General features: G+C 56.2%; 2 protein-coding genes across 10 annotated transcripts in view; one reads left to right on the top strand and one right to left on the bottom strand.

The window, feature by feature from the left end:
• CUX2 (cut like homeobox 2) overlaps nucleotides 1-10154 on the top strand; it is a 78557-nt gene extending 68403 nt beyond the window's left edge. For 6 of the 9 annotated variants that reach the window (XM_054172801.1, XM_054172800.1, XM_054172802.1 and 3 more), the window contains 11 exons: nucleotides 464-655; nucleotides 761-819; nucleotides 1313-1569; nucleotides 1800-2435; nucleotides 3421-3522; nucleotides 5131-5906; nucleotides 6329-6488; nucleotides 6991-7260; nucleotides 7485-7673; nucleotides 7780-8053; nucleotides 9276-10154. In XM_054172801.1, coding sequence (XP_054028776.1) covers nucleotides 464-655; nucleotides 761-819; nucleotides 1313-1569; nucleotides 1800-2435; nucleotides 3421-3522; nucleotides 5131-5906; nucleotides 6329-6488; nucleotides 6991-7260; nucleotides 7485-7673; nucleotides 7780-8053; nucleotides 9276-9939 — 3579 coding nt within the window. In that variant the 3' untranslated portion in view covers nucleotides 9940-10154. The remainder of the gene's footprint in view (nucleotides 1-463; nucleotides 656-760; nucleotides 820-1312; nucleotides 1570-1799; nucleotides 2436-3420; nucleotides 3523-5130; nucleotides 5907-6328; nucleotides 6489-6990; nucleotides 7261-7484; nucleotides 7674-7779; nucleotides 8054-9275) is intronic. The other 3 variants (XM_054172806.1, XM_054172805.1, XM_054172804.1) reach the window with 2 other exon arrangements.
• A 4611-nt stretch (nucleotides 10155-14765) lies between these two features.
• Nucleotides 14766-15589, bottom strand: PHETA1 (PH domain containing endocytic trafficking adaptor 1). Its single transcript, XM_009909690.2, has one exon. The coding sequence runs from the start codon at nucleotides 15577-15579 to the stop codon at nucleotides 14800-14802; it is 780 nt and encodes a 259-aa protein (XP_009907992.2). The 5' UTR covers nucleotides 15580-15589; the 3' UTR covers nucleotides 14766-14799.
• Between the last annotated feature and the right edge of the window lie 12396 nt (nucleotides 15590-27985).

Below are 27985 nucleotides of genomic sequence, written 5' to 3'. Positions count from 1 at the left end.
GCAGCGCTGCATCATGGCCAGCAGCATCTGTCGTGGCCAGAAGCACCCATCATAGATAGGAGCACCCCATAGCTGCCAGAAGCACCCCAGCATGTTTGGGAGCACCCTGCTGCACTCAGAAACACCTCACTGTTTCAGGGGCACCCTTTTGCATTCAGGAGCACCTATTATGTCAAGGAGCAAAACCAAAATGGCTGTGACCATGGCATTTTTCCACCATGGAGGTGGTAGCATTGGCCATGCCCTATCTGCAGCTCCATCCTCCTTCAGGGAGGAGGTTGTGGACCCCCATAGCACCTGGGACACCTGTAAGGGCAAATGTCACTTCACTGTGTCACCCTGGGTCCCCATGCCACAGGACCAAGTCCTGGACTCAGCTGATCTTTGTGGGGACACATCTGGTGGGGGGCCCATATTCCTGTGCTGGGACCCTGGGAGCTGATGGTATCCCCTCTCCCGGCAGGACAAAGTGAACTATTCCATGTGCTCAGGGTCAAGGCTGGAGGCTGCTCTGGCTGCCAAGGACCGGGAGATCCTGCGGCTCCTGAAGGATGTCCAGCACCTCCAGAGCTCGCTGCAGGAACTGGAGGAGTCCTCTGCCAACCAGATCGCCGAGCTGGAGGGGCAGCTGGCTGCCAAGAATGAAGCCATCGAGGTACACCCATGGGGCTTGGGGGTTTTCCAGGGAGGGGGTCTGTGGGTCCAGCTGTGCTGAGTGTATACTTGGAACCAGCTGCGAGGACTCTTCTCTGTTCCACAGAAGCTGGAAGAGAAGCTGCAGGCACAGGCAGACTACGAGGAGATCAAAACAGAGCTGAGGTACGGCTTGACCACCATTCCTGCCTGCTGCCTTGTCTCCTGGCTGGCTGGGTGCTGCTGACACCTATGGCACACTCAATGGCAGAGGTTGTTCAGCCTGGAGAAAGGAGACCTTGTGGCCTTAGAGGGGCAAATAAGAAAGATGGGGACGGGTGTTTCAGTAGGGCCTGTTGTGACAGGACAAGGAATGATAGGGTTTAAACTAAAAGGGGAGATTTAGACTAGAGAGAAGGAAGATATTTTTTACACTGTGGGTGGTGAGATACTGGCCCAGGTTGCTTAGAGAAGTGGTAGCTGCCCTGTTGCTGAAACCATTCCAGGTCAGGCTGTCTGGGGCTCTGAGCAACCTGCCCTAGTTGCAGATATCCCTGCTGAGGGCAGGGCAGTTGGTCTAGGTGATCTTTAAAGGTCCTTCCAGCAGAAACTATTCTGTGATTCCATGATTCTGTGAAAAGCTATGCCCACCAAGTCACCCCTCTTGTCTCCCTCCCAGCATCCTGAAGGCGATGAAGGTGGCTTCTGCCAGCTGCAGCCTTCCCCAGGCAAGTGCCACGGTGGGTGCCGACCTGCTCGCCAGGCTGGAGCACACGTGCCAGCCCTGCCGCCGGTGCCTCCACCACCCTTTCCCATCTCGGCTTGGCTCCTTGCAGAGCATATCAAAGGCGGAGGAGGCCCTGCTCCTAGGGAAGGAGGCTTTCTACCCCTCCCAGAAGTACCTGCTGGAGAAGCCCAACCTCCTGGCTAACACTGGTAGGGTCACTGGGAATCCTCAATCCTTCTTGGACCATCCCTTGGTGGCAGGGCTGGATCCTGCCCCGGCTGTGGGAAGGAGCCCAGAGCCAGCAGTGGAGTGGAGGGATGGACAAGTGTGGGAAGTCAGCTGGGGGAGCTGAGGCAGGAGCTGCTTCACTGCGGGGCTGGGCTGGGGCTACAGGCCAGGGGGACTCTAGTGCGTCTCCCTCTCTCTCATTCATCTCTAGAGGAGGATCACTCCGAAGATGAGTCGGGAAAGGATTCGCTGGGCATGGAGCAGCCGTACCCATCCCCCCAGCACGCCTCAGCAGATGAACCCACCTCCCCCAATCCCCTTCCACCTCTACCTGGCCCTGGTTTGGCCCCTGAGGGCCCCCGGACTTTTTCCATGTCCCCCTTCCCAGGGGGCGAGCGACTTTCAGGGGACCCCAAGACCCCCCACCTCCCACCACCCACCTACAAGAGCGAGAGCACTGGAGGAGGACCATCCTTCCCCTCCACCTTCTTTGGGGCCAAAAGCAGCACCATGCCCTCCAGCACCACCCCAACCACCAGTGCTGCCAGCCCACCCGGCGAGCCATCTGAGGGCAGTGCCGGCAGCTCTGCCGAGGAGGAGCAGCTGGACACGGCCGAAATCGCCTTCCAGGTGAAAGAGCAGCTGCTGAAGCACAACATCGGGCAGAGAGTCTTCGGGCACTACGTGCTGGGGTTGTCACAGGGTTCTGTCAGCGAGATCTTGGCCCGGCCCAAGCCCTGGCGCAAGCTGACGGTGAAGGGCAAGGAGCCGTTCATCAAGATGAAGCAGTTCCTCTCCGACGAGCAGAACGTGCTGGCCCTGAGGACTATCCAGGTGCGCCAGAGAGGTGAGTGGTTGGGGTGGTCCTGGCCAGTGGGTCCTGCCTTGGGTCCTGCTGCAAGCAGTGCTGTGGGATTCCCTCCTGATGCCCCCCAGTTCACCCCAGCAGCACCCCAGGGTGCCCACTTGTGTGGTAGGAATGTCGCCACCCCATGGTGAGCTGGCAAGACAGGCAGGGCCACGCGTGGGGTCACTGGTGGTACTCAGGGATTGTCCCTGGTGGTCCCTCCACTTGGTGTGGGGTGGGATGGAGCCACAGCAGGGCAGGATGGAGCCCTGGCAAATGGCAGCAATTACAACAGCCCATCGTTGTGGAAGTCACATCCCCAGCCGTGCTTTACTCATTAATTCTGCCAAGTGCCATTCAATTATTCATCAGGCTGGTTCATGGCATAGCAATCAACATGCCGGGGAGTGTTTCCTTAAAATACTGAAGTCCTAATGCAGCAGGACCCTGGCATGGTGTTGGCACCACCATGAAATTGTAACACCCAGCTCTGGGGATGGTAGGTTGTGGCCCCATCTCAGCGGTGGCAGCAGTGGCAGCTGGTCGCTCAGGCCCCCATGGTGGTTATGCTGGTCCATGCATCTGCTGGTGTTTCAACCCAGAGGGCTCTGATTTATGCTCTGGATCTAGTTCAGTATTAATCCTTCACCTGCACAGCCCAGAGGGCACAGTGCCAGACATGGGGGACATGATCACTGTCCTTGTGTCTCTGCTCAGCACCCTGCGTTCCAGTGGGGAGCAGGGGCCTTTGGGATGGGGCAAGCAGGGTGGCTGGGAAACGCTGTGCTGGAGGCAAGAGCTGTCAGTTGGGGCTACTGGGGCTCCCCGTGCTCCAGTTGGCAACTAATCAGGAGTGACATTTGTCTTAAAAGCAGCATCCCTAAAAATAACCGAACACAGGGAGAAGTGAATGCTTCCTGGCACACAAGTGGAGCTTGTAAAACCAGCACCAGTGACAAAGCTGTTTTCCTGTCTCTTTGATCAGGTAGCATCACACCACGGATCAGGACACCCGAGACCGGCTCTGATGATGCTATCAAAAGCATCCTGGAGCAGGCGAAGAAGGAGATCGAGTCGCAGAAGGGAGGTAGGTGCTGGTGTGTGGGTGGCCTCAGGGGTGGTCAGACTCTGCAGCCCTGGGAAGCTTTGATAAGGTGAAGAGCAAGGGCCTGCATCTGGGTCAGGGCAATCCTTGATATCAGTCCGGGCTGGGGGATGATGAGATCATGATCTCCGAGGGTCCCTTCCAACCTGATGCATTCTGTTATTCTATGATTTTTAAGGGTGGCACTGGGTGCCCAGCACCAGGCTAACCCAAAATGGGCTTTGTTTGGCATTTCTCCCACAGACATCCACAGGGATTTGGGACTAAATCCTGTTTGGGACTAAATACTGTTAGGGATGGAAGACTCCCCAGGCAGCAATGTTTGTACCTGGGCTTTCAGAAACTTTGGATCTACTCTTTTCTCCCCCCATTCCCCAAACAAATGATTAAATGAGGATGCAGGATCTACCTGGCAGGAGGAATCACTGAAGCAGCTGCTCTCACAGTTGATTACTAGAAATGAAAGACACTAAAGCAGGTCATCTGTTGAGAAAGCAGAATCCCTGAGAATTGAATTAGACAGGAATGGTGGAAAACCAGATAGGGAAAACAAAGATGTTTGTTGCCTTCATTGGTGATGAGATTTATTTTGCAATCATCAAAAAGGAAGCTCACTTTGAGTCAAGGGTGTTGCAGCTTTACCTTTGTGGGTGCTGCTGGTCCTTCTGATCTGCACCTACATGGGACATCCACCTGATGGAGAGTGCTCCAAACCAGACCAAGAAAAGATCCCTGTTCTACTGTGCTTTTAATTATGACCACATGGAGAAACCTCACAAAGTTCAAGAAGGGCAAGTGTAGAGTCCTACACCTGGGGAGGAATAACCCCCTGCACTGGTACAGGTTTGGGGTTGACCTGCTGGAAAGCAGTTCCATGGAGAAGACCTGAAAGTGCTGGGGGTCAAGTTCACCATGAGCCAGCAATGTGCCTTTGTGGCCAAGGACAATGGTCTTCTGGGGTGCATTAAGAAGAGTGTGGCCACCAGGTTGAGGGAGGTTCTCCTCCCTCACTACTCTGCCCTGCTGAGGCCACACTGCACTCAGTCCAGTTCTGGGCTCCCCACTTCAAGAGAGGCAGGGAACTACTGGAGAGAGTCCAGTAGGGGCTACAAAGATGCTGAGAGGACTGAAACATCTCTGTGAAAAGGAAAGGATGAGAGACCTGAGGCTGTTTAGCCTGGAGAAGAGCAATCTGAGAGGGAATCTTTTCAATGCTCAGTAACAGCTAAAGGGCCTGTGGGGTGCAAGAGGATGGGGCCAGACTCTTCAGTGATATCCAGTCACAGGACAAGGGGCAATGGGCTCAAACTGGAACCCAAGAGGTTCCATCTGAAAAAGAGGAGAAACATCTTTGGTGTGAGGGTGCTGGAACCCTGGAGCATGCTGCCCAGAGAGGTTGTGGAGACTCCTTTTCTGGAGATTCCAAACTTGCCTGGATGTTATGGCCCTGGGCAATCTGCTGTGGGTGACCCTGCTTTAGCAGGGAGGTTGGACTGAATGATTTCCAGAGGTTACTTCCAATGTCCACCATACTGGGATTCTGGGATGCATGCTACCCCTTTGGGTTCCCCTCACCCTATTTCTTTGCAGGGGAACCCAAAACACCATCAGCATCGCAAGCAGTGGCCAACGGGACAGGTAGCAGCAGCTCAGAGGATGCCATCAAGAGCATCCTGGAGCAGGCACGGCGGGAGATGCAGGCACAGCAGCAGGCACTGCTGGAGATGGAGTCGGGGGGCAGCGGGCACCCTGGGGACACATCACCAGCTGAACGCTCCACACTGGCCACTGTCAACCAGAACACTGTCCCCACCTATGTCAAGCAGGAGGAGGGGAGTGGGGCCAGCCCCAGCCCCCAGCAAACACCTCTGGCTGTCCTCTCACCCGCTGCCTTTGTCCAGAGCATCATCCGGAAGGTGAAGTCAGAGATTGGTGATGCCGGCTCCTATTTCGACCAGCACTGGGCATCAGAGAGGAGCCTGCTCAGCCGACCCTACACCTCTGTCTCACCTTCGCTCTCCTCCTCCTCCTCGAGCTACTCCAGCATGGCCAATGGCCGGGGATGGCCACGGGGAGAGCCCAGTGAGGGTGGTACCAACGAGGATGAGCTGCCACCAGCAGATGATGAGCCCCACCGGCTGTCGGAGATGAAGACGGAGGGAGCTGGCGCGGAGCCGTCGGCTGGTGGTCGTCTCTCCTACTACCCTGCCTACGTGCCACGGACTCTGAAGCCCACCGTGCCACCACTCACGCCAGAACAATATGAGATGTACATGTACAGGGAGGTAGACACTCTGGAGCTGACTCGGCAGGTCAAGGAGAAGTTGGCCAAGAATGGCATCTGCCAGAGGATCTTTGGAGAGAAGGTACCATCCTGGAGAAGGGGGGTCTCATGTTCCCTCTGTTCTTTGACCCAGATCCTGGGACTCACAGTGGCCTCTTCTAGCTCCTTGCAGGGTCCCTGCTCTCCCCACTGGGTTTCTCCTTGGAGGATGCTGAGTCCTCAGGGTCTGACCCAATCCCAAGAAGTCTCTCACAATTGGCCACCAATTGGTTGGTGGAACATCCCACCAGGAATGCCCTGTCCCCTTCAGGGACCATCTTCCCAGCCTACTGGCTATCCCAGGGGGACCTACCAGGGTCCCAGCACCCATGGCTAAGGGATCCAGTCATGTCATAGGGCTGTGAGTGTGGCAGCTGGTGGCAACCTGCCTCCCCTCCCTCAGTATGGGGATAGAGGGCAGGCAGCAGCTCAGCCCCAAGGGGTGATGCCTACCTGGTGTCCTAGGTACTGGGGCTGTCCCAGGGCAGTGTGAGCGACATGCTATCGCGACCCAAGCCATGGAGCAAGCTGACGCAGAAGGGTCGGGAGCCTTTCATTCGCATGCAGCTCTGGCTGACTGACCAGCTGGGCCAAGGCATCAGCCAGCAGCCGACAGCCTCCCAGGGTAAGTGCCACTGCTGTCCCCACGGCCCCTGTGTGCCATCAGTGCTCCTGAGATGCTTTTACACCCATTCGCTCATCCCATCTGCAGCACCAGGAGGAGCTGCACCCAGCACCTCACGCACACCCCAGTCCTGGGAAGCCCTTTTCACCCCCCTATCCTCTGATGAAACCAACTAATTTTGAACCCCCTTAATTAGCCACTTAGACAATTTAGGGCTGTTGTACGGGTCCTCAATATTGTTTTGTTAGAAATGGGTTTGAAAATAAAGGAAACCCACAATAACAATCTTTGGCTTCATGCCTGGCATGAAGTAGTAACTTGGGTTTTTTTATATTAGTGGTATTTTCTCTCTTGAATTATTTCACCAGTACCTCCCACTTTGCTGTGGCTGCCAGAGAGACTTGGCTGGCATCTCCCCTCTGTAGAGCTCCAAAATAGCATTCCTGTTCCCAGTGTCCCCTCCCACTGTCCCTGCTGACCCCTCTGCCCCGGTGTCACACAGCCAGCCCAGCGGAGTCCCAGCCATCCCCCTCGCCACCCCCCAGCCCCACTGAGCATGAGAAGGGTTGCCAGGAACCCCTCACCCTGGCCTTGGAGAGCAGCAAAGAAAACCAGCAGCCTGAGAGCCGGTCAACACCTGCCCTGGGTGGGAAGACATACCCCAACAACCAGGGACCCATGGGCATCCAGGAGATCGTCGCCATGTCCCCTGAGCTGGACACCTACTCCATCACCAAGAAGGTCAAGGAGGTCTTGACGGACAACAATTTAGGTGCGGACCCTTTCTCCACCCTGGGTTTTCGGGAGCTGCTGGTGAGGCTGCATGGATGCATCACCCTGGTTCCCATGAACACAAACTGTGTGCACTGTGGGGGACCCCAGCATGTTGGGAAGCATGCTGGCTGGGATATGGGGTGCTTCCATTCCACGGGGAGACCGAAGTGCCTGTTCTGCTGCTCTGCCCTGTTCTAACCACCTCTGCTTCTCCTCTGCCAGGCCAGCGGCTGTTTGGGGAGAGCATCCTGGGCCTGACACAGGGCTCGGTGTCCGATCTCCTCTCCAGGCCCAAGCCATGGCACAAGCTGAGCCTGAAGGGGAGGGAGCCCTTCGTCCGCATGCAGCTCTGGCTCAATGACCCCCACAACGTGGAGAAGCTGCGTGACATGAAGAAGCTGGAGAAGAAAGGTGAGGGTCAGGGTGATGACACCCACTGGGTCTGGGGTGCTGGCTGAGCTGGGGGCAACTCGTGCTGGGGCCTGAGCGGCACGCAGCTGGGTGTCCTCTCCTGCAGCCTACCTGAAGCGTCGCTACGGGCTGATGAACACCAGCTCAGACAGTGAGTCCCCCAGCGCCCGCTCTGAGTGTGCCAGCCCCAGCCTGCAGCCGCAGGACCTCAGCCTCCTCCAGATCAAGAAGCCGCGGGTGGTGCTGGCCCCAGAGGAGAAGGAAGCCCTAAAGAAAGCCTACCAGCTAGAGCCCTACCCCTCACAGCAGACCATTGAGCTGCTTTCCTTCCAGCTCAACCTCAAGACCAACACTGTCATCAACTGGTTCCACAACTACAGGTATGGGCTCTCTTGGGCCTTAGACATATGGTGCTGTGTCACCAAGGTGGTGGCACTCTTTCCATCCTTCCCAGTTTCTCTTGCCTGAACTGGGAGGTGCAGACCCACATGTGGTCACTGGTGGTCCCCAGGTATTGGATTGCAGCTGAAACACTGTGTGTGCCTCCCTAGTAACAAGTGACAGGATGAGATTAAATGGCTTCAAGTTGCACCACAGGAGTTTCGGGTTGGACATGAGGAAAAATGTCTCCTCTGAAAGGGCTATCAAGCCCTGGACCAGGCTGCCCAAGGAGGTAGTGGAGTCAGCATCCTTGGAAGGATTGAAAAGCTTTGGGTATGCAATGCTGAGGGACATGGTTTAGTGGTGACCTGGCAGTGCTAGGTTAACGGTTGGACTTGATCTTACATGTCTCTTCCAACCAATGCAATTCCGTGTTGAGCATTTAAAGGCATTATCATGATCAACACCAGTCACTACCAAGGAGGTGCTCTGTAATGGGTGGAGGAAAACCTTATGGAGGCTTCTGGAGCACAGAATCCATCCCTACAGCAGCCTAGTCCCAGGGAGAAGCACAGGCTTTACCATCAGGCAGCCCTGCAGGCAGATGCATGACTCCTGAATCTTCCTCAGACCCACACCAAGAGCTGCCTACTCTCTGAGGCAACACCCCTGTTTAAACCAGTATCAAAAGCTGTAAGTGGTTGTGTCTGGTCCACAGAGCCTCCAAATGTCTCCATCTCCCCCCAGGCAGCATAAAGTAGCCGGTCAGTATTGCTGGAAGCTGGCTGAGGTTTCTTGCATGAAGTCATTGCATGGGAGAGCTTGAAGATTCAGGCATTTTGGTGAAACATCTAATGGGGCTTTTAAACCTGTGGCTTTTCCTCTTGTGGGATTCCATGAAAGCCCCTCAAGCTCTCAGTAAACACAACTGCCTTAAAATAAACCTTTGAAAACCATTATGTATTGAACAACAAAAAAGGGTAGTGGAAAACACTTGGAAAACCGGGTCAGTGCAGCTGGAAACAGCCCAAAGTGTGGCAAAATCCATTCCCCATGTTCAAGCAGCAGTGATTTTCTCCCAAAAAAGGTTTTCAAGACCAGCAAGGTGGAGTTTGAGTGTTTGACCTCTCAAGTGCTGTCATCACATTTTTCTGTCTGGAGAGGCTTTTTCACAACTTGATGGTGGGTGGTCACTGGCCCTCTGTGGTTGTGTCCCAACAGGTCACGGATGCGCCGGGAAATGCTGGTGGAGGGTACGCAAGACAATGACACAGACCCAGAGCAGAGCAGTGGGGTGTCCATCCCTGGGCGCCGGGCCCCCCACAGCCCCGACTCGGACGCCGAGGACCGTAAACCTGTGTTTGGGGGGAACGAGCACCCCTGCTCCACCACGGCACCCATGAAGGTGAAGGAGGAGCAGGGGGAAGCGGGAGGCTGGGGCCACCGACAGGACTCACACAGCCCAGCTGGGGCGGCTGAGGGGACAGGACCTCCCCAGGAAGAGCCGGGGTCTGCTCCCCACGCCACCACCCCCAGTGCCGGTAGCCTCCCGCGGCGAGGAGGCCGTGCTGGTGCTGCCGCTGGAGGACCCGCACCCCCCCACACACACCCCGACAGCTCCCAGTCCTCGTCAGGATCATCCCGTTGCAGCTTGGAGGTTTCCCCAACATCGCCCTCAGCCGCATCCTCGCCCGGCCTCACTGGCTCAGCCTCACCGGGGCCATCCTCTGCTGGGCCAGTTTCACCGGCACTGCCGCCAGCTCCCGGCCCCCGGCTCAACACCAGTGTCCAGCGGCGCCATGAGAAGATGGCCAACCTCAACAACATCATCCATCGCTTGGAGCGAGCTGCCAACCGTGAGGAGGCCCTCGAATGGGAGTTCTGAGCCCTCTTAATGCCCTAAATATATATATACAACCCCCTCCCCCATATATATATATATATTTTGTTATATATATATAAAACACCGAGAGGCGACCGGCAGCTGGCACCGTGGAGGGGAAGACCCATGGAAAGGGGGGGTCCCCACTACAAAGTTGATTCCCTCCTCCCAGCTTTGTTTTAAATGTGAAAAACTGGGAACAATTTTAGAAAAGAGAAAAAAAATTTTAAAAAAAGAAGAAGAAGAAGAAGAAGAAAAAAAAAAGAAACAGACAAACAAAAAATATTTATAGACCTCTTTTAGATATTTTAATAAAAGGATACTTTGGAATTTATTAACAGCCTAAGCTGCTTTGATATTAAAGATAGCTCTAAAACCAAGATGATGTAGCAGTCGTGTCATGAAATGTACACTGAAGTCTTGTAGTTTGCCACTGGATGAGATTAAAAGAGAAAGAAGCCAAACACACACACACAAAAACAACCCACAAAACCCAAACCCACAGAAAAGACTTAACTGAGCAAAGCCATCAAGAAGCACTATGAGACTGACCAAATAAACTGTTCCCACCTCTGTCTGTAAGACACTGCATCGCTTCTGCCCCGGCCAGAGACTGCACCATAGTCCCTGAAGACTCTAAAGCAAGACCCCTGATGCCATCGAGTATCTGTTTAGTTCTGGTGGTTTATGTTTTTGGAAACCTTTGTAACGCAGAATGTCCCGTGCGGTTGTGTATGTTGTAGAAATGTCTGCAATAGCCTTCTGGAACAAGATGTAGCATGGTCCCAGCACTGTCCCTCATGCCTCCTCCAGCCGGCAACCAGTGGCAGCCCCAGTATGGCACAGTGTAGCTCCTGCCTGCTCCCAAAGGAAGAGAGAAACTGATGGAAAAGCAAAGAACTCAACCCCTGCTTGCCATCTTGGGAGTGAGATGAGAAGAGGTACCTGGGTGCGAGGCTTGTGGATGGCTCTGGCTTGCTGGGGTTGGACATCCATGGAATCCTGGTTCCCCGTGCTCTGTTGTAATCCATTTGGGGAAGGAAAAGAGCTGGAGCCTGCGAGCTTTGCCCCTGGGGCACTGGTGCTTGTGGATGAGCACCCAAAAATCATGAGCCACATGTTCATGGGGGGCCAAACCCTGCTTAGGGCTGCTCCTAGCATCACAGATGGTTTTGAGGCTGAAGCACCTTTTTTTTAGGGTGAGCACCTGGGCAAGAGGATTGTCCCCTCACTGCAGCCTTGTCCCCAGGCAATGGCTGCTGGTGGAGCTTGGGATGAGCCCCTAGGTGTCACACCAGGCTTCTGCTAGAATTGGGCAAGCTCAGACCTGAACTGGGCAAGCTCAGGCCTGAATTGGGCAAAGCACCACCACACTTTGGCTTTCCAGGGCTGACCCTGCGTGAAAGTGCAGAAGCTTGGTGGTGGCAACATCCTGATGTGCTCCCCACCACCTCCCTGACCCCACTACAGCCAACCAGCCTCTGCTAACAAATTGCCTTTAAATAATGTGAGGTGGCCCATGCTGGGCGGCTGTGCCCTGTCTCCTGATCGTGTGGCATCAACCACCAAGGGCGCCACTGCTGGGAGGTCTCCTCCGCCAGGCTGCAAGGCTATGCATCAGCTGATACCACACTGTCTACATTTTTATTGCAATCAAGGTATTTTTATATCTGGGTGGTGGCTGAGGAGTGATGCTAAAAGTGGTTCTGCCGAGGCATGGCTCTCCTTGCCCACCTACCCTGCCCCAGCAAGCAAGCCCCAGCTTGCCCATGGCCACTCTTTTTCCCTGCCACTGTGCTGCAGAAGGTTGAGGTGCAACCATTGACTGCTCTTCTCCGTCATGTGCTAGTGGGAGCTTTAGTGGAACAGGATTCAAGGAAGCACTTAGGAGAGTCTTGACCACGGCAATCCTGTTGTATTAAAGCTAGCGGGACATACTGGTCACATTTTTGTTAGGCTCATCTGCTGTACTTCAAAAGTTTCTATGAGATCAATGAACTTTGTTTAACAATTTTGGAAGGAACAAGTTCTGTAAAGAGCCACTAAATACAGAAGTTGGATACGACTCTGGCCTTGGGGTGTGCTTTGTCCAGAGGTGCCTGGGATGGGAGCTCCTCTTGCCCTGATGGGTTGATGTTTGCTTCCTTGGAAGTCACAGTATTCCAGCATGGTGGGGGTTGGAAGGGATCTCTGGAAATCATTTTGTCTGAGCCCCCTGCTAAAGCAGGGTCACCCAGAGCAGTTGCCCAGGATTGCAGTGTTCACAGGGGTTTGGAATATCTCACTGCAATAAACATATCCCAGAAACTGGGGGGAAAAGAAGAGGATGTTAAATGGGGTTAGTCCAGCTCAGGGTGAGATTCTACCCCGTGAAAGCCTTGTGCTCATCCCAGGTGCAGGTTTGCTCCTGCTCCTGTGGTAACTCCACATCCTTCATTGTGAGGTTCAGCTCAGTGTTGCCCAATGTTAGCACACCCCAGCAGGGCTCTTCTCCAGAGCTGGCCATCACAGGGTGAGTGTGGTGCTTCTGACACGAGGCGGGGGTGTGTGTGTTTGATTAATTAATAAATCCATATGTTGCAGATCTGTTCAAGCTTGTTTGTCGGCTAACATGTTGGGAAGGATTTAGTTTTCAATGAATATCTGAACGTCTGGAGAAGCTGGGCTGGCTGCCATGGAAACCCCAATCTTCCTCTGCAGCTGACTCATGGGGCCACATTAACCATCTGGAAGCTGGGGGCGTAGCTGCCCTCAGCAGCACCACTCCAGAAGCTGAAACATGGAGCGAGGTGCTGGGCCTGGGCAGGAGCAGAGCTCTATGCTCCATAGTGCTCTTGGTGAGCAAGTCACCCTGGCTGGCTTCGTGCCTCAGCCACCCCAAGAAATGTCCCCCCCTAACCCAATGCAAGACCCTGTGTTGGCAAGAAGATGGAAATGTTCACACAAGTGGGATGTTGTGGGCTGATATATAGGGTTGTGTTGGTTGCTTCCATAACTGAATATTCCACTTGGAATCCTGGGTTTAGTGTTGGGCTACTCACTACAAGGACAGGGAGGTGCTGGAGCAGGTCCAGAGAATGGCAATGAAGCTGGTGAGGGGTCTAGAGCACAAGTCTTCTGAGGAGCAGCTGAGGGAACTGGGGTTGTTCACCCTGGAGAAAAGGAGGCTGAGGGGAGACCTGGCTTTCTACAACTCCCTGAAAGGAGGCTGGAGTCAGGTGGGGGTTGGTCTCTTCTCCCATGGAAGAAGTGATAGGATGAGAGGAAATGGCCTCAAGTTGCCCCAGGGGAGGTTTTAGTTTGGAGATGAGGAACAATTTCTTCCCCAAAAGTGTTGCTCCCATTCAGACTGCCAGCTCTTTTCCAATGTCCAAATCCCCATGCTGGGCATCTTTGCCTGGCTGTTCAACTTGTCACGGAGGGCAGAACCATGTTGTCCCTGTCACAGGACCACCCTGGTGCTCTGTCCTGATGGCATCATCTCATCTCATCGCATCGCATCTCATCACATCTCATCATCTCATCATCTTATTCCAACACCTTTCATCCATCTCAATGCATCCCACCCATCTCATCCTACCCCTGTGGGCAGATGTGGGGGTCCAGGGCATTACAAGACCCTGGCATTGACCATCTCTCACTCAGGCAACACAGACCCTGCCTAGCCCCATGGTCGTAGTGGGGACAGGAGATGGGGGGAAAGTGGAGGATTAATTTTCACCTGGGCCCCATTCCCAGGGACTTAAAGTGAGAACCAAGGCCAGGAAGGCATTTCTGGAACAACTTTTATTGTAGCAAAATCTTGTGCCTGTCCCACAGGGGTTAAGGGAGCCACAGCCACCCAGCCCAAACCTGGGGCACCCTGACTGCTGCCCCTAGACCCAGTGTGGGTTACCCTACCTCTGGGCCAGCAGCTTTAGTGTCCATATAACCCATTAGGGAGATAAAAGAGAAACATCTGCATGAGACACCAGCTTTGCTCTGAATTGGCACATGAATCATTTGACACCCTCCATGCTGACACACACGTTCCTGTTCCATGAGTGATGCTTCCCCTTTGTGAGACAGCCCAGGGATGATACCCTGCCTCAAAATATCTGCCCAGCAAGGTGGTGTCCACAGCCACTGTGTTCCCCTCAGATCTGTCCATACCCAGGTTCACCAGATGGGCCATAAGCAGTGTAAAACCACCAGGGCTGGGTGCCACCAGCTCCAGGGACAGCCAGGGACACGGTGCTGCTGCCATTAAGGAAGGGCTGCACTCACTGATACTTAAATTTTCAAACCACATCCTGCCGGAGCAGAGGGATCCGGTGGAGCTCAACCAACCTCAGCCAGTTGCTTGCGCTGGTGGTGTAGTGTGATGTCACAGCTGGGCATGGGAGGAAGAAGGCAGCAGGCTCCCTGGCTGTGAAACACTCAGGGGCTCAGGACAGGGAAATCTCATCCATTGTCAGCACATGATCCTGATGTGATAGCATCAAGAGGTCCCACCAGATCCAGTGCAATGGCTGATTCTCAGGAGGCATCAGTCAGCTACTAGTTTATAGTTCATTCGCACAGGCATGGCTGGAGGAATGCACCCCTGCAGGGAGCACCCATTGCCTAGCACAAGATGCCCGAGAGCCTGGAAACCCTGACACATTTGGCTGACAGTACACTGAGCCCAGCTGCCATGGGTGCATGGTGCTTTGCCGTCACAGAGCAGCACTGGTGTCCCTTTGTGGCACCATCAACAGGTGTCCATCACCACCACAGACTGGGCTGCACATCTTTGGAAGAGGAGGGGACCAAGGTGGCACCAAAGGTGATTGCCTTCTCTCTGCCACAAGTTGTGGTGGGTCACCACGGCTCAGCCATCTCTCAGGGCTGGGGGCTATGCCACCTCTCCAGCCAGTCCTGCCGTAGCCGGGCCACTTCCTGTCCATACTGCTCGTGGAGCTGGCAGAAGCTGGACAGGCTCTCTGCTCCAGCTGCCCTAGTGCTGCCCACCTCACTGCCTGATGCCCGCCTGCGTGGTGGTAGTGGTGGTGGCCGCGGGTTCTCTTCACCATCATGCTCATTGCTGCCAGAAGTGTCGGGTGGCCGGTGCACTCCTGGCGTGTTGTTCCACACTGCACAGCCATTCTCCTTCGGCAGGACAGCAGGCAGAGCCGGCAGGCGCTCTGGTGCTTGCTCCAGCACTGAGGACTTCAGCTTCCAGGAGCCAGATGGCCCCTGGCAGCCCCCACATCCACCAGCCAGCCCCCAGCGCATCTCTTCCAGCTGCTTCTCCAGCTCCCGCACCACCAGGCGCATGTAGTCGAAGCTGGCTCGTGACAGTGACTTCACCCATGACTCCATGGCGGCCTGGCTCTCAGCCACCAGCACATAGGTGCGACACTTGGCGCCGCCAAAGCGGATGGCAAAGGCGAAGTTCTCAGCTGAATCACAGAGCTCCACGTTGCAACCTTCCAGCACGATGACACCCACCGGCTCCCGGCTCTCCCGCTCCTCGAAGTAGAAGAGCATGTTGCCTTTCAGCACGAACCATCGGCGGTGGTAGGCCGTGTGCCGCTCGCCACGCTTGTAGAGGAAGCCGGTATTGTCCGCTGGCGAGTCACAGGTGGCATAAAAGGCCAAGCTCCTCTCATTCAGCTTCATGGCTCCACACCCTGTGGGGACAAAAAGGTGCTCAGCCACCCCCTGGCACCCCACAGAGGGGTGTGCCCTTAATTGCACAGTAATAAGGTAATAAGGCTTTTTGTTCCTGGTGGCACCAGCCCTGGAGCCCAGGAAATGGAGCAGGTGAATAAACATCCCTGTGACAGCCAGGATAACTCTCCTCCCAGCCAAGGTTCCATGCCTGGGCAGAGGATCTGGGCTCCCTGTGTACCCTAAGGAGGCGTTTTCTCACCTAGCTGAGTGTTTTCCCACGGAGGAACTCCACACAGAGCTTGTCACGTATCACCTGGTGCAGGTCACCTTACCGCAGGCGCTGTGTTTTTCCTGTGCCGCGGTGCTCCTCCCCATGGCACGCTGGGAGGGTTTATGGCCTATGCTGCAGATCCGGCTGCTGCTCCAGAGAGGCACGGCCAGGAACCCTGTCACCCGGACAAGGCCACCTCTCCTCTTGACCCCTAATCATTGGTGGCCTCACCATTCCAGGCTCTCCACCTACCTGCGCTCCAGCAGCAGCCTCCAGCATCAGTGACATGCAAGTGGCTGTGGATGCTGTGGGTTCCAGGGGAGTAATGTGGTCGTGGGTGCCAGCACCGTGGTGTCCCCTCTCTGGTCACTGGCTCCAGCACTGGAATGTCTCTGGGTTTGGCAGACCGCCCCAGCCTGCGGAGCACAAGGACCTGCAACGGGGGTGATATTTTCCTACTGAACCGTCTCTCAGGGTTGAGGGAGATAAGATGGGGGATCTGAGGGTGCCCAACGCCGGGGGCGCAGTGGGGACCCCTTCTCCCTCCCCAGGCAGCTCCGGGACCTCTTTGGGATCCCAAAAGCCTTGGGAGGGGTTGGGAGCAGGGGACTTCTCCTCTCCTGCCCCCGGGCGGCCCCGCTCTGGCTCCGCTCAGCCCCGCTCGACCCCGCTCCGCTGCGGCGCCCCCCGGGTCCCACTCCCCGCTCCCGACCCCGCTCCGGCCTCGGTCCCGGTCGCGCTCCGGCCACCTCTGTCCTCTGCTCCCCGCAGCCCCGGCTCGGCCCGGCCCAGCCCCGGCAGGCGGAGCGCTGGTCCAGGCGGCTCCTCCTCTGCCACCGCCCATCACCGCGGCCCGGCGGGGGAGGAACAGCTCCGGAGCTCAGTCCCGGCGCTGGGGGTGTCTGGGTTCGGCTCCAAATCCTCGGAGGGGCGAAGCCCTGGGAGCTTGGATCTGGGGAATGTGGAGGGTTGGGGCGGGTATGAGAATCCAGGGATGGATGAGTGGAATTCTGTGGGGATTTCTGCATGGAGGTGTATGCAGAGATGTAGGTGTGGATGTATGCATGGATGTGTGTATGGATATACTCACGGATGTAGGCACGGATTTCTCACTGCTGGTACCCACGTCCCAGGGCAGCCATAAACCATTCAGCTAGGAGAAGCCTACAGGCTGACTTCTGCTCCTGCCTGGCCTTCCACACTGAAAGCCTCACCAGCCCAAGGACCACCTCTGTCTTCATCCTGTCCCAGTAAACACCAGTGTCTAGGATTTGCACTCTTTAGCATTGCCCCTTTCCTCCAATTCATTTGTTCCCCGCTCAGCTGTACAGTGGTGTGTATATTCTAAGCAACAAGCTGTTGGTGCTCATTTTGCAGGCCCTCCACTAAGAAACCAGCTGTTGGACCACCCCTACCCACAGGTTGTTGCCCTCATAGATGTCCTCACTGCCCTTTTACATGGCTGCTTGGGGCTTTGCAATCTTCTGCTCGTGGCTGTGGGTGCAGGATCACCAAGGGTTTTCCCTATTACCTACACAACTTTCTCTTTCCGACCATCAAAAGGGATTTAAACCAGCAATAAACCCATCTGAGCTTTATCTTCCCTTCTGAGAGGAGAAAGCTCTGTTCAAGGCTGCTGGTGGGAAGTTTCAGGCCTCTCTGCACCACTTATCTTCCCTGCCTTGCCGACTGGTGCCCTTTCACATGGCAAGACTAGGAGGGGGAAGGATGGAGGGGAAAAGCAATATCCTTATGAGTGCAGCTGGGAGAACTGAAAATAGGTGCTGTGCTTCCAGCTCTGCCTTCCCTTGATGGAGCTCCAAACCCCTGGCTGTTTCTTGCAGCCCCATCAGCTGCTTTAGCTGGGATCCTTAGAACCACAGAATCATTTTGATTGGAAGAGATCTTTAAGATACTCAAGTAAACCGTTAACCCAGCACTGCAGATCACCACTAAACCATGTTCCTCAGCACCACATCAACATCTCCTTTAACCCCCTTCAGAGATGGTGACTTCACCACTTCCCTGGTTGTCCCCATTGCTCCTCTGCCGCAGCTGCTTCCCAGGAAGCCCTTCAAAACCTGTTTTGGAGAATCATCTCAATTCCAGTAAAATTCCCTGTGGGTATTTTGATTCCTGGTGGGTCTTCCCTGGGACAGTCACACATCATTGCACTGGCTCAAACACTTCCTCTTCTGAGCAGCCCTGTGATATTTTCTATGTTGTTCCCCTCAGTGCCCATGTCTCAGTTTCCCCTGCCAGGTCTTGCTGGGAAAGATGGGAAAAATAATTGCCATGCTGAGATTGCAGGGAAAAGGGAAGAGGAAAAGGATCTGAAAGGAGGTGAGCGGCTGCTGGACACCATCTGGGATATGGGCTGCCCTTGGCCTCCACTTCCTGCTGCTCTCATGGCTGGTGACTTGGCTGTGGTTGCACAGTGTCAGGGGCTTGATGGCTCAGAGAGGTGAGTCTGGGAGTTCTGAGTCACCATCAATACTAAGAGAGGACCTCCTGCAAATTTGGGGGTTATGGGGGCAGGGGGGTACCAAGGGGCTGTTGAATGCCTGGTCCTGTGCATGTCCCCAGCCAGCATGTGGAGGAGATGGGTGAGGGTCTCTATTGTGACCATCACCAAATGCTCCTCTGGGATCCCAAATGGCCCCAGAATTGGGTTCTAGGTGAACAAATTTTGGCCACCACAGAATCTCTGGTGTGGGGCTGACACAACCCTCCACGGTGCATTTTGGGGTGCGGACACCCCTGTCCCACTCTGGACTCAAGCAAGATTCACCGTCCCACACAGGTCTCCAGCCTAGAAGCCCCAGGGGTCGTGAATTGACTTGCCCGCGGGCCTCTCCACTCTGGTGCTGGGGCACGCGGTCCCGAGGAGGACCGGAGGCGGGATGCAGTGCGGCAGGAGCCCGGGAGAGGGCGGCTGGAGCCCAACCACGGAGCGCCGGGCACCGCGGGGCTGCGGGGGCAGCAGCCCGTGGGGCACTCCGCTCATCACCACCCTGCCCATCACCACCTAGACTCTTAACACCAGCCCCTCACTACCCAGCCCATCACCACTCTGCTAATCACCAACTTGCCCATCACCAACCTGCCCATCCACCCCTTATCCATCACTACCGAGACATCACAAATCTGTCCATCACCACACAGCCCATCTCCATCCTGCCCATCACCATCCTGCCCATCCCTGTCAAGCCCTCTGAAGGGCCACAAGCTAAGATTTTGTGGGGCATTGCCAGTTCAGCACAAACCTCCATAGCCAAGCATCACCAGATGTCACCCACAGACCTCCTCATGGCCGAGTGGGGGACCCTCATCTCAGAGTGGGATAACAGAGGTCACCCACAGCCCATCATATCCCACTCTGGGAACTGCAGATGTGCCACTTCCAAACCACCCCACACATCCTGAAAACGCAGCACGTGGGAATTGAAGAGGCAAGTGGGAAGGATGTTTGGAAGCAGGGGAAGAAAGCAGCAATGGTTAAAAGCTGAGGCCGGTGCAGGGCGGAAGGGAAGCGATGTGGTGGTGGAGGGGTGTGCGTGTACAAGGGCATCTGCGCAGCTCTGCATAAACAAACAGAAAAAGCAGAAGTCAGTGGTAGTGAATTAGCAGTTGGGGGCTGTAGAAAATCCATACAGGAAGCAAAACATAGGAGAAATCTCAGGCCACAGGGGCTGAGGGTGCTGAGAGGGCGGTTTTGAAACAGCTGGGGCTCAGAAAGAAAAGACTGTGCTAGCTGGAAGCTGGGACAGCCCAGAGCAGGCACCCATCGCTCATCCTCACTGGAAAAAAAAAGAGGAAAAAGAGCCAGAAGGTGCAATTATGCATAAAGCAACGACGGGAGGAATTAAGAAGCAGCTTTTAAGGTAAGATTTCATCATGCTGGCTGCTCCCAGTCACTTCTCTGTGGGGTTTTGGGGGGGGGGGGCTGGCTGGTTGCAGAGTTACCTGGACCCCTGGAGCTGGTGATGCCCAGGGGGAGAGTGGGGTTATAGCCCTGTGGGAAAGCTCAACTCTGGTCCAGGGAGGGGCCAGCAGGACTGTGTCCACACCAGCAGCAGCCCAGGGCTGTGCTCTGGGGATGGCCCGTCCTGGAGACAGCAACAGCATGGAGTTCCTGATTGTGTTTTCCTTATCAGAAGGAGATGGATTGGGGATGGATGGGGCAAGTCACTGGAGTGTATTTTAAAGCATCACCAAGAGTGGAGCCCACTAGTGGTGGCACACAGATGGCCCTTTACAAACAGATCAGAGTGTCTCAGACCTCTCTCCAAGGGCAAAAATCCCGTGGCTTCCATATTCCCAAAACACACAGATTGATGGTGTGGTGTCTGTACAATCCCAGCTGCCACTTCCCTGGGTTTCCTCAGGCTTGGTGTGCTGGGCGAGTGCCAGCCTCCAGGCAGGGCTGCTCTGCCACAGCTCTCGCATGGCCAGTATGAGTGGCACCTGTGGGGGCAGGTGTGTGTATGTGTCTATTGCGGCAAGAAGACCCCCCTCCATCCACAGCACTGTTGCTGCTCAGGGAGGCTGAAGTCCTGAAGGAGCTCTTGGGACAGCTAATCACGCGGGTGGGATGTGCTGATGGGCCAGATGTGAGGGTACAGACCCCAGACCAGCCTTTTCCTGGAAAAAAAGGGCAGTGAAAGTTCATTGTCCTCCCATTTCTGATGGCTTGCAGAGTGGGCAGCTGCAGCTCTGTGTGGCAATCCTGCTCCCCTGGGATGGGATGGCAGAAGGATGGCAGGAAGATGCCTAAGCCTGGCCTGTGTACACTCACCCCAATCCCCAGCCCTCCTTGGGAATGAAGGACACTGTGAACACTCTGTCACCTCTGAAGCCCTCCCTCACCCATGGAGTGGAACAGCTGTGGGCCCTGTGGCCTGATCCACTCCCACCAGGCATGGGCAGTGCCTCGTGGTGCCTTTGCAGCAAAACAATTTGCTTGACCAAAACGCAAAGAAAAATGGGGTTTGAGATAGTGTCTCGCCCACTGCCACCACCGCAGAGGTCCCTTGGATCCCAGCCCGTGGTGCTGTGGGAGGAGGTGGCTGGGGAGAAACAGGAAAGCGGGGTGTTTTCCTGCACACACCACTCCCGAGCCCCCAGACGACCCCACGTCCCATGCCCGGGCTCCCTCCTGAACCCCGCAGGGCAGGGGCCAGGCTGGAGTTGGGGCAGAGGGGTCCGGTAAAATAGTAAAAGTGAAAGAAAATTTGGTAGGAGTCATAAAACCTAAAAAAAAAAAAAATCAACCAAAAAAGTATACATAATAATATAAATAAACCCACACCGCTACGAGCGCAGCTGGACTGTTTATGCCGCTGCCTCCGCGGGCGCGGATGAGATAAGATAAAAGGCAACGGCGAGGGAGGGGCTGTGCGGAGTGGTGCGCGCCCGCGGAGTGCCGGTGGAGCTCGAGCGGACTGACGAACAGATAGCCGGAGCAGACGGACAGACAAGCAGCGCGGTTCTCTCCACTCCGCCCCCGCGTAGCCTCCACCCTCGGCCGCGCCGGCCCCACTTTACATAACCCGTCCCAAGGCCCGGGGGTCCGCGCTCCGCGGCTCCGCTCGGCGGAAATGCGGAGCCGCCTGCCCCAGTTTCCTGCTTGAACCAGAGCCGTGCCGAGCCGTGCTGAGCCTGTGCCAAGCCCATTTCGAGCCGTGCTGTGCCCCTTCCGACCCGTTCCGAGCCGTGCGCCTTGTTGCGTCCCCGGGCGCTCCGCCGCGCTTCACCATGGGCGAACGGCAACCGGACGCCTTTTCCTGCAGGTAACGGCGTTAACAAGACCGAGCCGGGCTGAGCCGGGACGGGTAGTCCCCAGGAAACGGCCGCTGCAAAGCGAAAGTGGTGACGGCGGTGGCGGGGACCGGGCGGGCGTGGGTAGGGAGAGCGGCGGTGGCTGCTCTGGCTGCAGTTCCCGGAGCTTCCCCGGGACCCCTGGGCGTGGATCCGCTGCCCCCGCCGAGCCCTAGCGCGATTCCCCTGCTCTGTCAAAGCCTGACTGTCGGAGCTCTACCCACCCCCCTGCACCCCTTGTCTGCCGGGGGTACACTTTTGTCCTGCAGCCCTTCCTTCGGCTGCGGTCACCCTGGGGTCCTCAGTAACCCCCTTCCCCCTGTGGGCACTGCCTGTCCTAGTGTCCTGGACCTATCCCATCCTAATCCTAGGGTCCACTATCTTTCAAGCACCCCTTTACCCCAGAGGACCCCAACCCTCTCAAGGTCCCCTTCACTCCCTTATCCCGGGGTGCAGGTTGCTCTGAGCCAGCCCTGTCCTCCACCCGCTCTCAGGGCCCTGCAGCCCCTACTATGGGGGTCACCCCTCTTGAAGGGCATAGGACCTTGTGGGGTAATGCCCACCTGCCCCAGCCACCCTTATGGGATGCTTCCCTGGCTGTGGGAGCCACACCCTGCCTGCCCCCATGCTACCCTCTTTCCCCTTTGCTGCCCCATCCCTGTGCCCACTGTGAGTGCCAAGCAGAGGTACCAGCCGGAGCTTGCCAAGCAGCTTCTCTGGCTTTCTGCTCCCTGCAGACTTTGTTGGCTTGTGGTCTCTGCCTGGCTTGGCAGGAGCAAGGGTGTGGAACACAAGGCCAATGCACTGGCGGGCAGCATCCCGGCAGCCTCTCTGTGCCCTCCCAGCATGCCCCGTCCTGCTCGTGCCAAGCCCCAGTGGGGTCACCCGCAGAGAGCTGGGACCCGCTGGCTTTGACAGTGGCAGTAAAAGGGTCAGCACTGCCCGGGCAGGGATTTACTGTCAAGGAAACGGAGACGAGTTGTTGAGCTGCAATTTTGGTATTGTTGCAAATGGATTCAAGATGTGCTGGAGTTGTGGGCTAGTGGCCCGGGGACTTTTGGGGTTGCTGGGCTTAGGTAGGAAAAAAGCAGTTGGTGGAAGAGGTGCCCGGTGTGGGGACCTGGCACTGCAGGTTGTCACATGGCCCTGTCTGCTGTTGGGCTTTGCTGGTAGGTTATGGGATTGGAGTTTAAAGGCCTGTGACATTACTGGCAGGTTTCACTTTGACTTGTCTGGGACTAGATCAACACCTTGGGTTACTTTTTAACTTGCTTTGAGTGCAGGAGAGCTTTGATCCTGTTGTTCTCCCCACCCCTTAAAGGGATTTTATTTTCTCCTTTGCCCCTATGTGTTTATTGCCTTGGAAAAGATATGGGTTGGTTTTGCTAGAGCTCCCGAGCAGCGGGACTGCAGCGGGTATTGTGCTAGATAGATTGAGATTCAAGTGCTGCTGGCTTTTGAAGTGTCTCATATCCTCTTCCCCTAGAGCAAACCCTCCCCCTGGGGATGTCAGGGACTGATCCTGGCACTGCCAAGACGTCGTGACAAATCCCAGCGGGTGAGACAAAGCGAAAGTGCAAGAGTTGGTGCTGGTGGGGTTTGTGGTCCTGCCACCACTGCTTGCTGCGGCTCAGTGAGGAGGAAGGGCCCAATCCAGCCCTGGGGGTACTGCTGTGGAGACGAGAGAGAGCCAGGCTGGTGAGGTGCTGAGCTGCTGGCTGCTCACCACTGTCCCCATGGGTGATGTTGGGGACCCTCAGCCAGCTGCTCCCCTGAGAGTGCTCCTTGCGCCCTGCTTCTCCCACACCTACAGTGCAGCAATTCATTTCATGCAACAAAACAAACCCTGTTGAAAGAGGCCACCCTTCTGCCAAGCTTTTTGCTGCAGTGGGTGTAAGGAGAGGGTGATGGTGTAAACTGGGCTGCAGGGTGCCAGATGCTGTGGTGATGGGTGCTTGGGTTGGTGGGAGCAGCCAGAAGGTTTCTGGGGAGCTGGGCTGGCCAGAAACTGGTGAGCTGGTGAGTTCCTTTGGGTCATGCCTGTGTGGAGCTTGTGTTTGGCCAGAGATGAGTTTGGGATGGGCTGTTTCCATTCCATCTCTCCCAGTGGGGCTATCAGGGGATGCTGAAAGGGTGAATTTCCCCTGGATTTAGAGTGCTGTAGTATCAGCAGTGTCCCCAAGGGCTGCAGTACTGCTCAGCTCACTTGGAGCTGTAGATTAAGGACAGCTCTGGCCTTTAATATGGTCAATTGTGTAGTGTGAGGTGGTGAAATGCGAGGTATGTGTATGCCTGGTGAGAAAGTGGGGACAGGAAAGCAAAATCAGCCCCCCCAAACTTCTGACTTTTAATCCAGTTTCCTAGGAGCACCCAGCCTGTGTGGGTGTGCGGTGTGGGCAGTGTCTCCAACCTGCTCCTCTTGCTTTAGAATTTGTCAGAATTTGGCTGCAGCCAAAGGAGAGAGAGAGAAGATCCTGAGGCACCCTGGGGTCCTCCAGCTTGTGTGGAGTCAGCTGGTGCGTCACAGGGAGTTATGGTTCTGGGCCATCACCCTCTACAAAACCCCAAAGAATCCACACTGTTGCAGGGGTGCTGCTCCCACAGGGAAGGGCAGGATGGTGCTGGGCAGTTTTTGCTGTGGGTTGTGCTGTCCTGACACACAAATGGCCTTGGCTGGTTTGTAGTGATGCTGTGAATGTGAGTGCTAGGTTGGAGTCTTTTTGGCAGTGGGGGCTTCACTCTTGTGTCCTGTGGAGTCCCCAGGCTGCCCTGGCTTTGTGGGCTGGGGCTTTCTGTCCTGCTCAGGGGTAAGTCAGCAATATTTACCTTGCTGGTGGCAGGGGGCTGCTGAGAGGAAGATGAGTCTCAGATAAAGGGCACCAGTCCCTCCTGCCTCGCTGAGCAGCTGCATCTTTGTGCCCACCCCCAAATGGCCACCTCATTTGTCCCTTTCTGTGGTCTCAACCCAGAGTCACATCCAGCCAGTCCTCCAGCATCCTCTATCCTGGTCCTTGAGGCATCAGGATACAGAGTGGGGCTGCACCAGCACAATCCTTGGGGAATGCTCTGCACCACGCAGCCCTTGTGAGTGAGCCCATCCTTGGTGGACCAGATACCCCTGAGGAGCTGTATTCCCCATGGGACCAGCATCCTCCTGAACCCCTTGGGGACCTGCATCCCCCCCAGATCCCTTGGGGGCCCACATCCCCCTATGGATGCCACATTCCCCTGAATCCCCCAGCACCGGATGCTCTCCCATTGAAAAGTGCTGTTCATTGTAACTCAGCCTTTTATAGCTGCCTCGCGCAGGCTGCGGGGCCGTGCCAAGAAAGGCTGCTGCCGGCTCAGAATAGCTCTTTTCATGGAGGACATCCTGGGAAGAAACAATGTTCCTGCTCTTGGGATTGTGGGAACTTTGTATTTCTGCCATTTGGGAAGCAGGGAGAGCTGCGGGGCCGGCCAGGGCGTCTCCCAGCCCCTCATTTTGCTCCCTCCTCAAAATAGTCCTGGGGGGTGTGTGTGACTTTTGAAGGAGTCCTTTTCACCTCGAAAGGAGCTGACAAACGCCCCGGGCTGCTTTCAAAATGCTGGGGTTGGGGCACAGTCTTTTCTGGGAGAGCCAGCACATATATCCACTTTCCTATTTGCATTGCTAGTGTGCATTGCCCTGCTGTGGGGGAGATGCAGTGAGGAGCTGGGGCTGGTTTCATTTTCGGATCATGGCACGCTGGCCCTGCTGCACATGCTCCAGGGCTGGCTGTGGCTGTGCACACGTGGGTGTGAGCAGGGCACAGGGCTCGGTGCTGTGGTCTCTGCTCCATGATGCTTCACTTCGAGGCTGAATTTGCAGTGCTGGGTGCTGGAGGGGACCCATCCTGTGCAGCCACAGCCTCCTGCGTGGATGTTTGTGCAGTGGGACGGTGGTGGGGTGGATCCTGCACCTCCTCCGTGGCAAGGTTGTCTCTGAACCACTCATCCCTCAGGAGAGGATGGCAAAGCTGCGCTGCTGCCTCCTGGTGTTGCCAACTAATTCATTTACTGGGATTTTGGCTACCACAAAGGCACAAATAATGCATTACTGGATCCAGCCCATGGGATACCATCCCAGCTGGTGCCAGCACCTGCTGCCGCAGCGACCAAGTTGGGCAAGAGTTTAATGAGTTCTGCTGGGGGTGGCTTGGCTTCAGGGCTGGATCCTGCACAAGATGGGGCTTGCTATCCTATCCCACATCAAAGCTAGCCTGTGGCTGGTCCATCCCATCCTGCTCTTCCTTGAGCTTCTGACCCAGCACCCCCAAAACAGTCCTGAGATGGGGTTTGCTGGGTGATGTACAGCTCTTCCAGAAGCCACAGGAGATGTTAGCCCCCCATCCCAACCAGCCCATGGTGTATCCAATCCTGGATTCTTCATTCCGTGCAAATTAAAGCAACTGGCTGTTGTTGCAAGTCCTTTGGCTTGGGACTGCCCCACAGGATGAATGGGAGCCCCTCATGGGACTGTGCTGGGTTTAAGAGATGCAAATGTAATCTCTGCCTTAAAGCCTCTTGCTGATGAATTCTGGTGTTGTGGAACACAATGGAGTGGAGCAGGGAGAAGCCCACCTGGTATCTGACACTTGCATCCCTATGGCATGTCCCTGCTGAAACCTGGGGCTGGGTGGAGGAGCAGGATGCCACTGCAGCAGCTCAAACGTAGATTCATCCAGGATAGTTGGGATAGCCCTTTCCACATAGGAAGTGCGCTGGATGGGAGCAGGGAGGATGGCATTGTGGTTTGAGGCACCAGTTGGTAAAAGCATGTTGCTACTGAAGATGGCCTTCGTCTGCTTCCCACCACGTGGCACAGGTGAAGCTCAGTGTTCCCCAAGCAGTAAACTCCCAAAGCTAGTGTGGAGCAAGCCCGGAAACTTGGAAGGTGGTTTCCAAATCCTAGGTGGCTCTTCAGGCTGGCAGGAGATGCCCATGTGGACATCCCTGCTTCCCTCTGCATTTTGGGGGAGCGTTCTGCCGAGTGTGCTGGCAGCAGTGGCGGCCGCAGCGACGATTCCTGGGTGCCGGGAGGAAGCGGAGTGCAGCTGGAGGATGCTGAGTCACAGGCAGGCTGGCGGCACTGATAGACACAGCCACACATGGGGGCCCTGCTGGGGAGTTCAGACGGGCCATGGCCGGGCACACGCCTGCCACCTCCACACCATCGGCTGTCCCCAAGCCTTGGGTGGCTCTTCTAAGAAGCCGAGGCTGGTGGGGGACAGATAACATCTCCCCTTGCCTCAAAACTCTGCAGGACATGCTGGGAAGGGCGGCGGGTGGGCAGAGATAGAGGTCCGCTTCCCGGTGTTATCGCCGCCGGGGCTGCAAACAAGATCTGCCGTGCCGGCATGTTCCACGTCACCTGGCTCGCTTCCTCCCAGCTTCATTGTCTTTTTTTTTCCCCCTCCAACTTTTCCTCCCTCCAGCCAAATACAATCACTTTTCCTCCCTGCCCCAGCCAGAGGTGGCTGGAGTTCCTGGGAGGTGGTGGTGCCCATGCCAGCATGGCAGGATCCGGGGGGGGGGGTTGGCCAATGTTTCCTGCCGGAGCAGAGTGCACAGCCCCGATAAGTGCAGCAGGCGAGAGGGAGGCTGGGCGGTAAGCAGCGCAGTGTAGCCAGACTGGCCGTGGGGAACGCTGCTGCCAGGCATGCCAGAATGGCTGTGTGTCGGCCATGGGTGCTGCCAGATTGGCCTGGCAGCAAAATCTGCTGAGGGAAAAGAGATGTCCTGGTTTAGCAGAGCCCAGCAGGCCCCACAGAGCATCCCTCTGGACATGCTCTCATCCCTGGCTGTGCTGGCAGCAGGGCTGTGTCTCCCCAGGCCAGTGGGGCCACATGGATCTGGCAGGCGAGGCAGCTCCATCCTTGGATTTCTGCAGCTTTTCATGTCATTTCCTCCCCTCCCGCCCCCGCTCCAGCTTTATCAGCTCTGTTGAAATAGGTCCCTGGAGGGAAACCCATCGGCGCGGTGAAGCCTTGGCAGGAGGAGAGCGGATGCGGCTCGTCCAGGCGTCCCCGCGGGGTGTTGGGCAGCTGGTGGCAGCTGTGCTGGCAGGAAGCTGTGCAGACACCCACCCCACACGGGGACCTGCCTGGCCCCCACCTCCCAGGTGGGGATACTGAAGCACGGCCCTGCCAGGTGGGGATGGGGAACCCTGAGGCGCCTTGCATGGCCACTGCTGCAGCTGGGTGGTGGGTGGTGAGCCTTAGCAGTTCCTGCATGGCTGTGCTCCTCACTGGGCAGCTGAGCAGCTGCATTGTGTCCCTCTGCTCTGTCCCGTGAGTGAAG

Source organism: Dryobates pubescens, chromosome 25 (genome assembly GCF_014839835.1).
Source record: "Dryobates pubescens isolate bDryPub1 chromosome 25, bDryPub1.pri, whole genome shotgun sequence".
Lineage (NCBI taxonomy): Eukaryota > Metazoa > Chordata > Aves > Piciformes > Picidae > Dryobates > Dryobates pubescens.
The sequence above is the reverse complement of the archived record's forward strand: the minus strand, read 5'-3'. Positions and strand labels throughout refer to the sequence as shown.

Excerpts from the sequence above, each read along its gene's own strand:
- PHETA1 (XM_009909690.2), bottom strand. The coding sequence starts at position 15,579 with ATGAAGCTGAATGAGAGGAGCTTGGCCTTTTATGCCACCTGTGACTCG.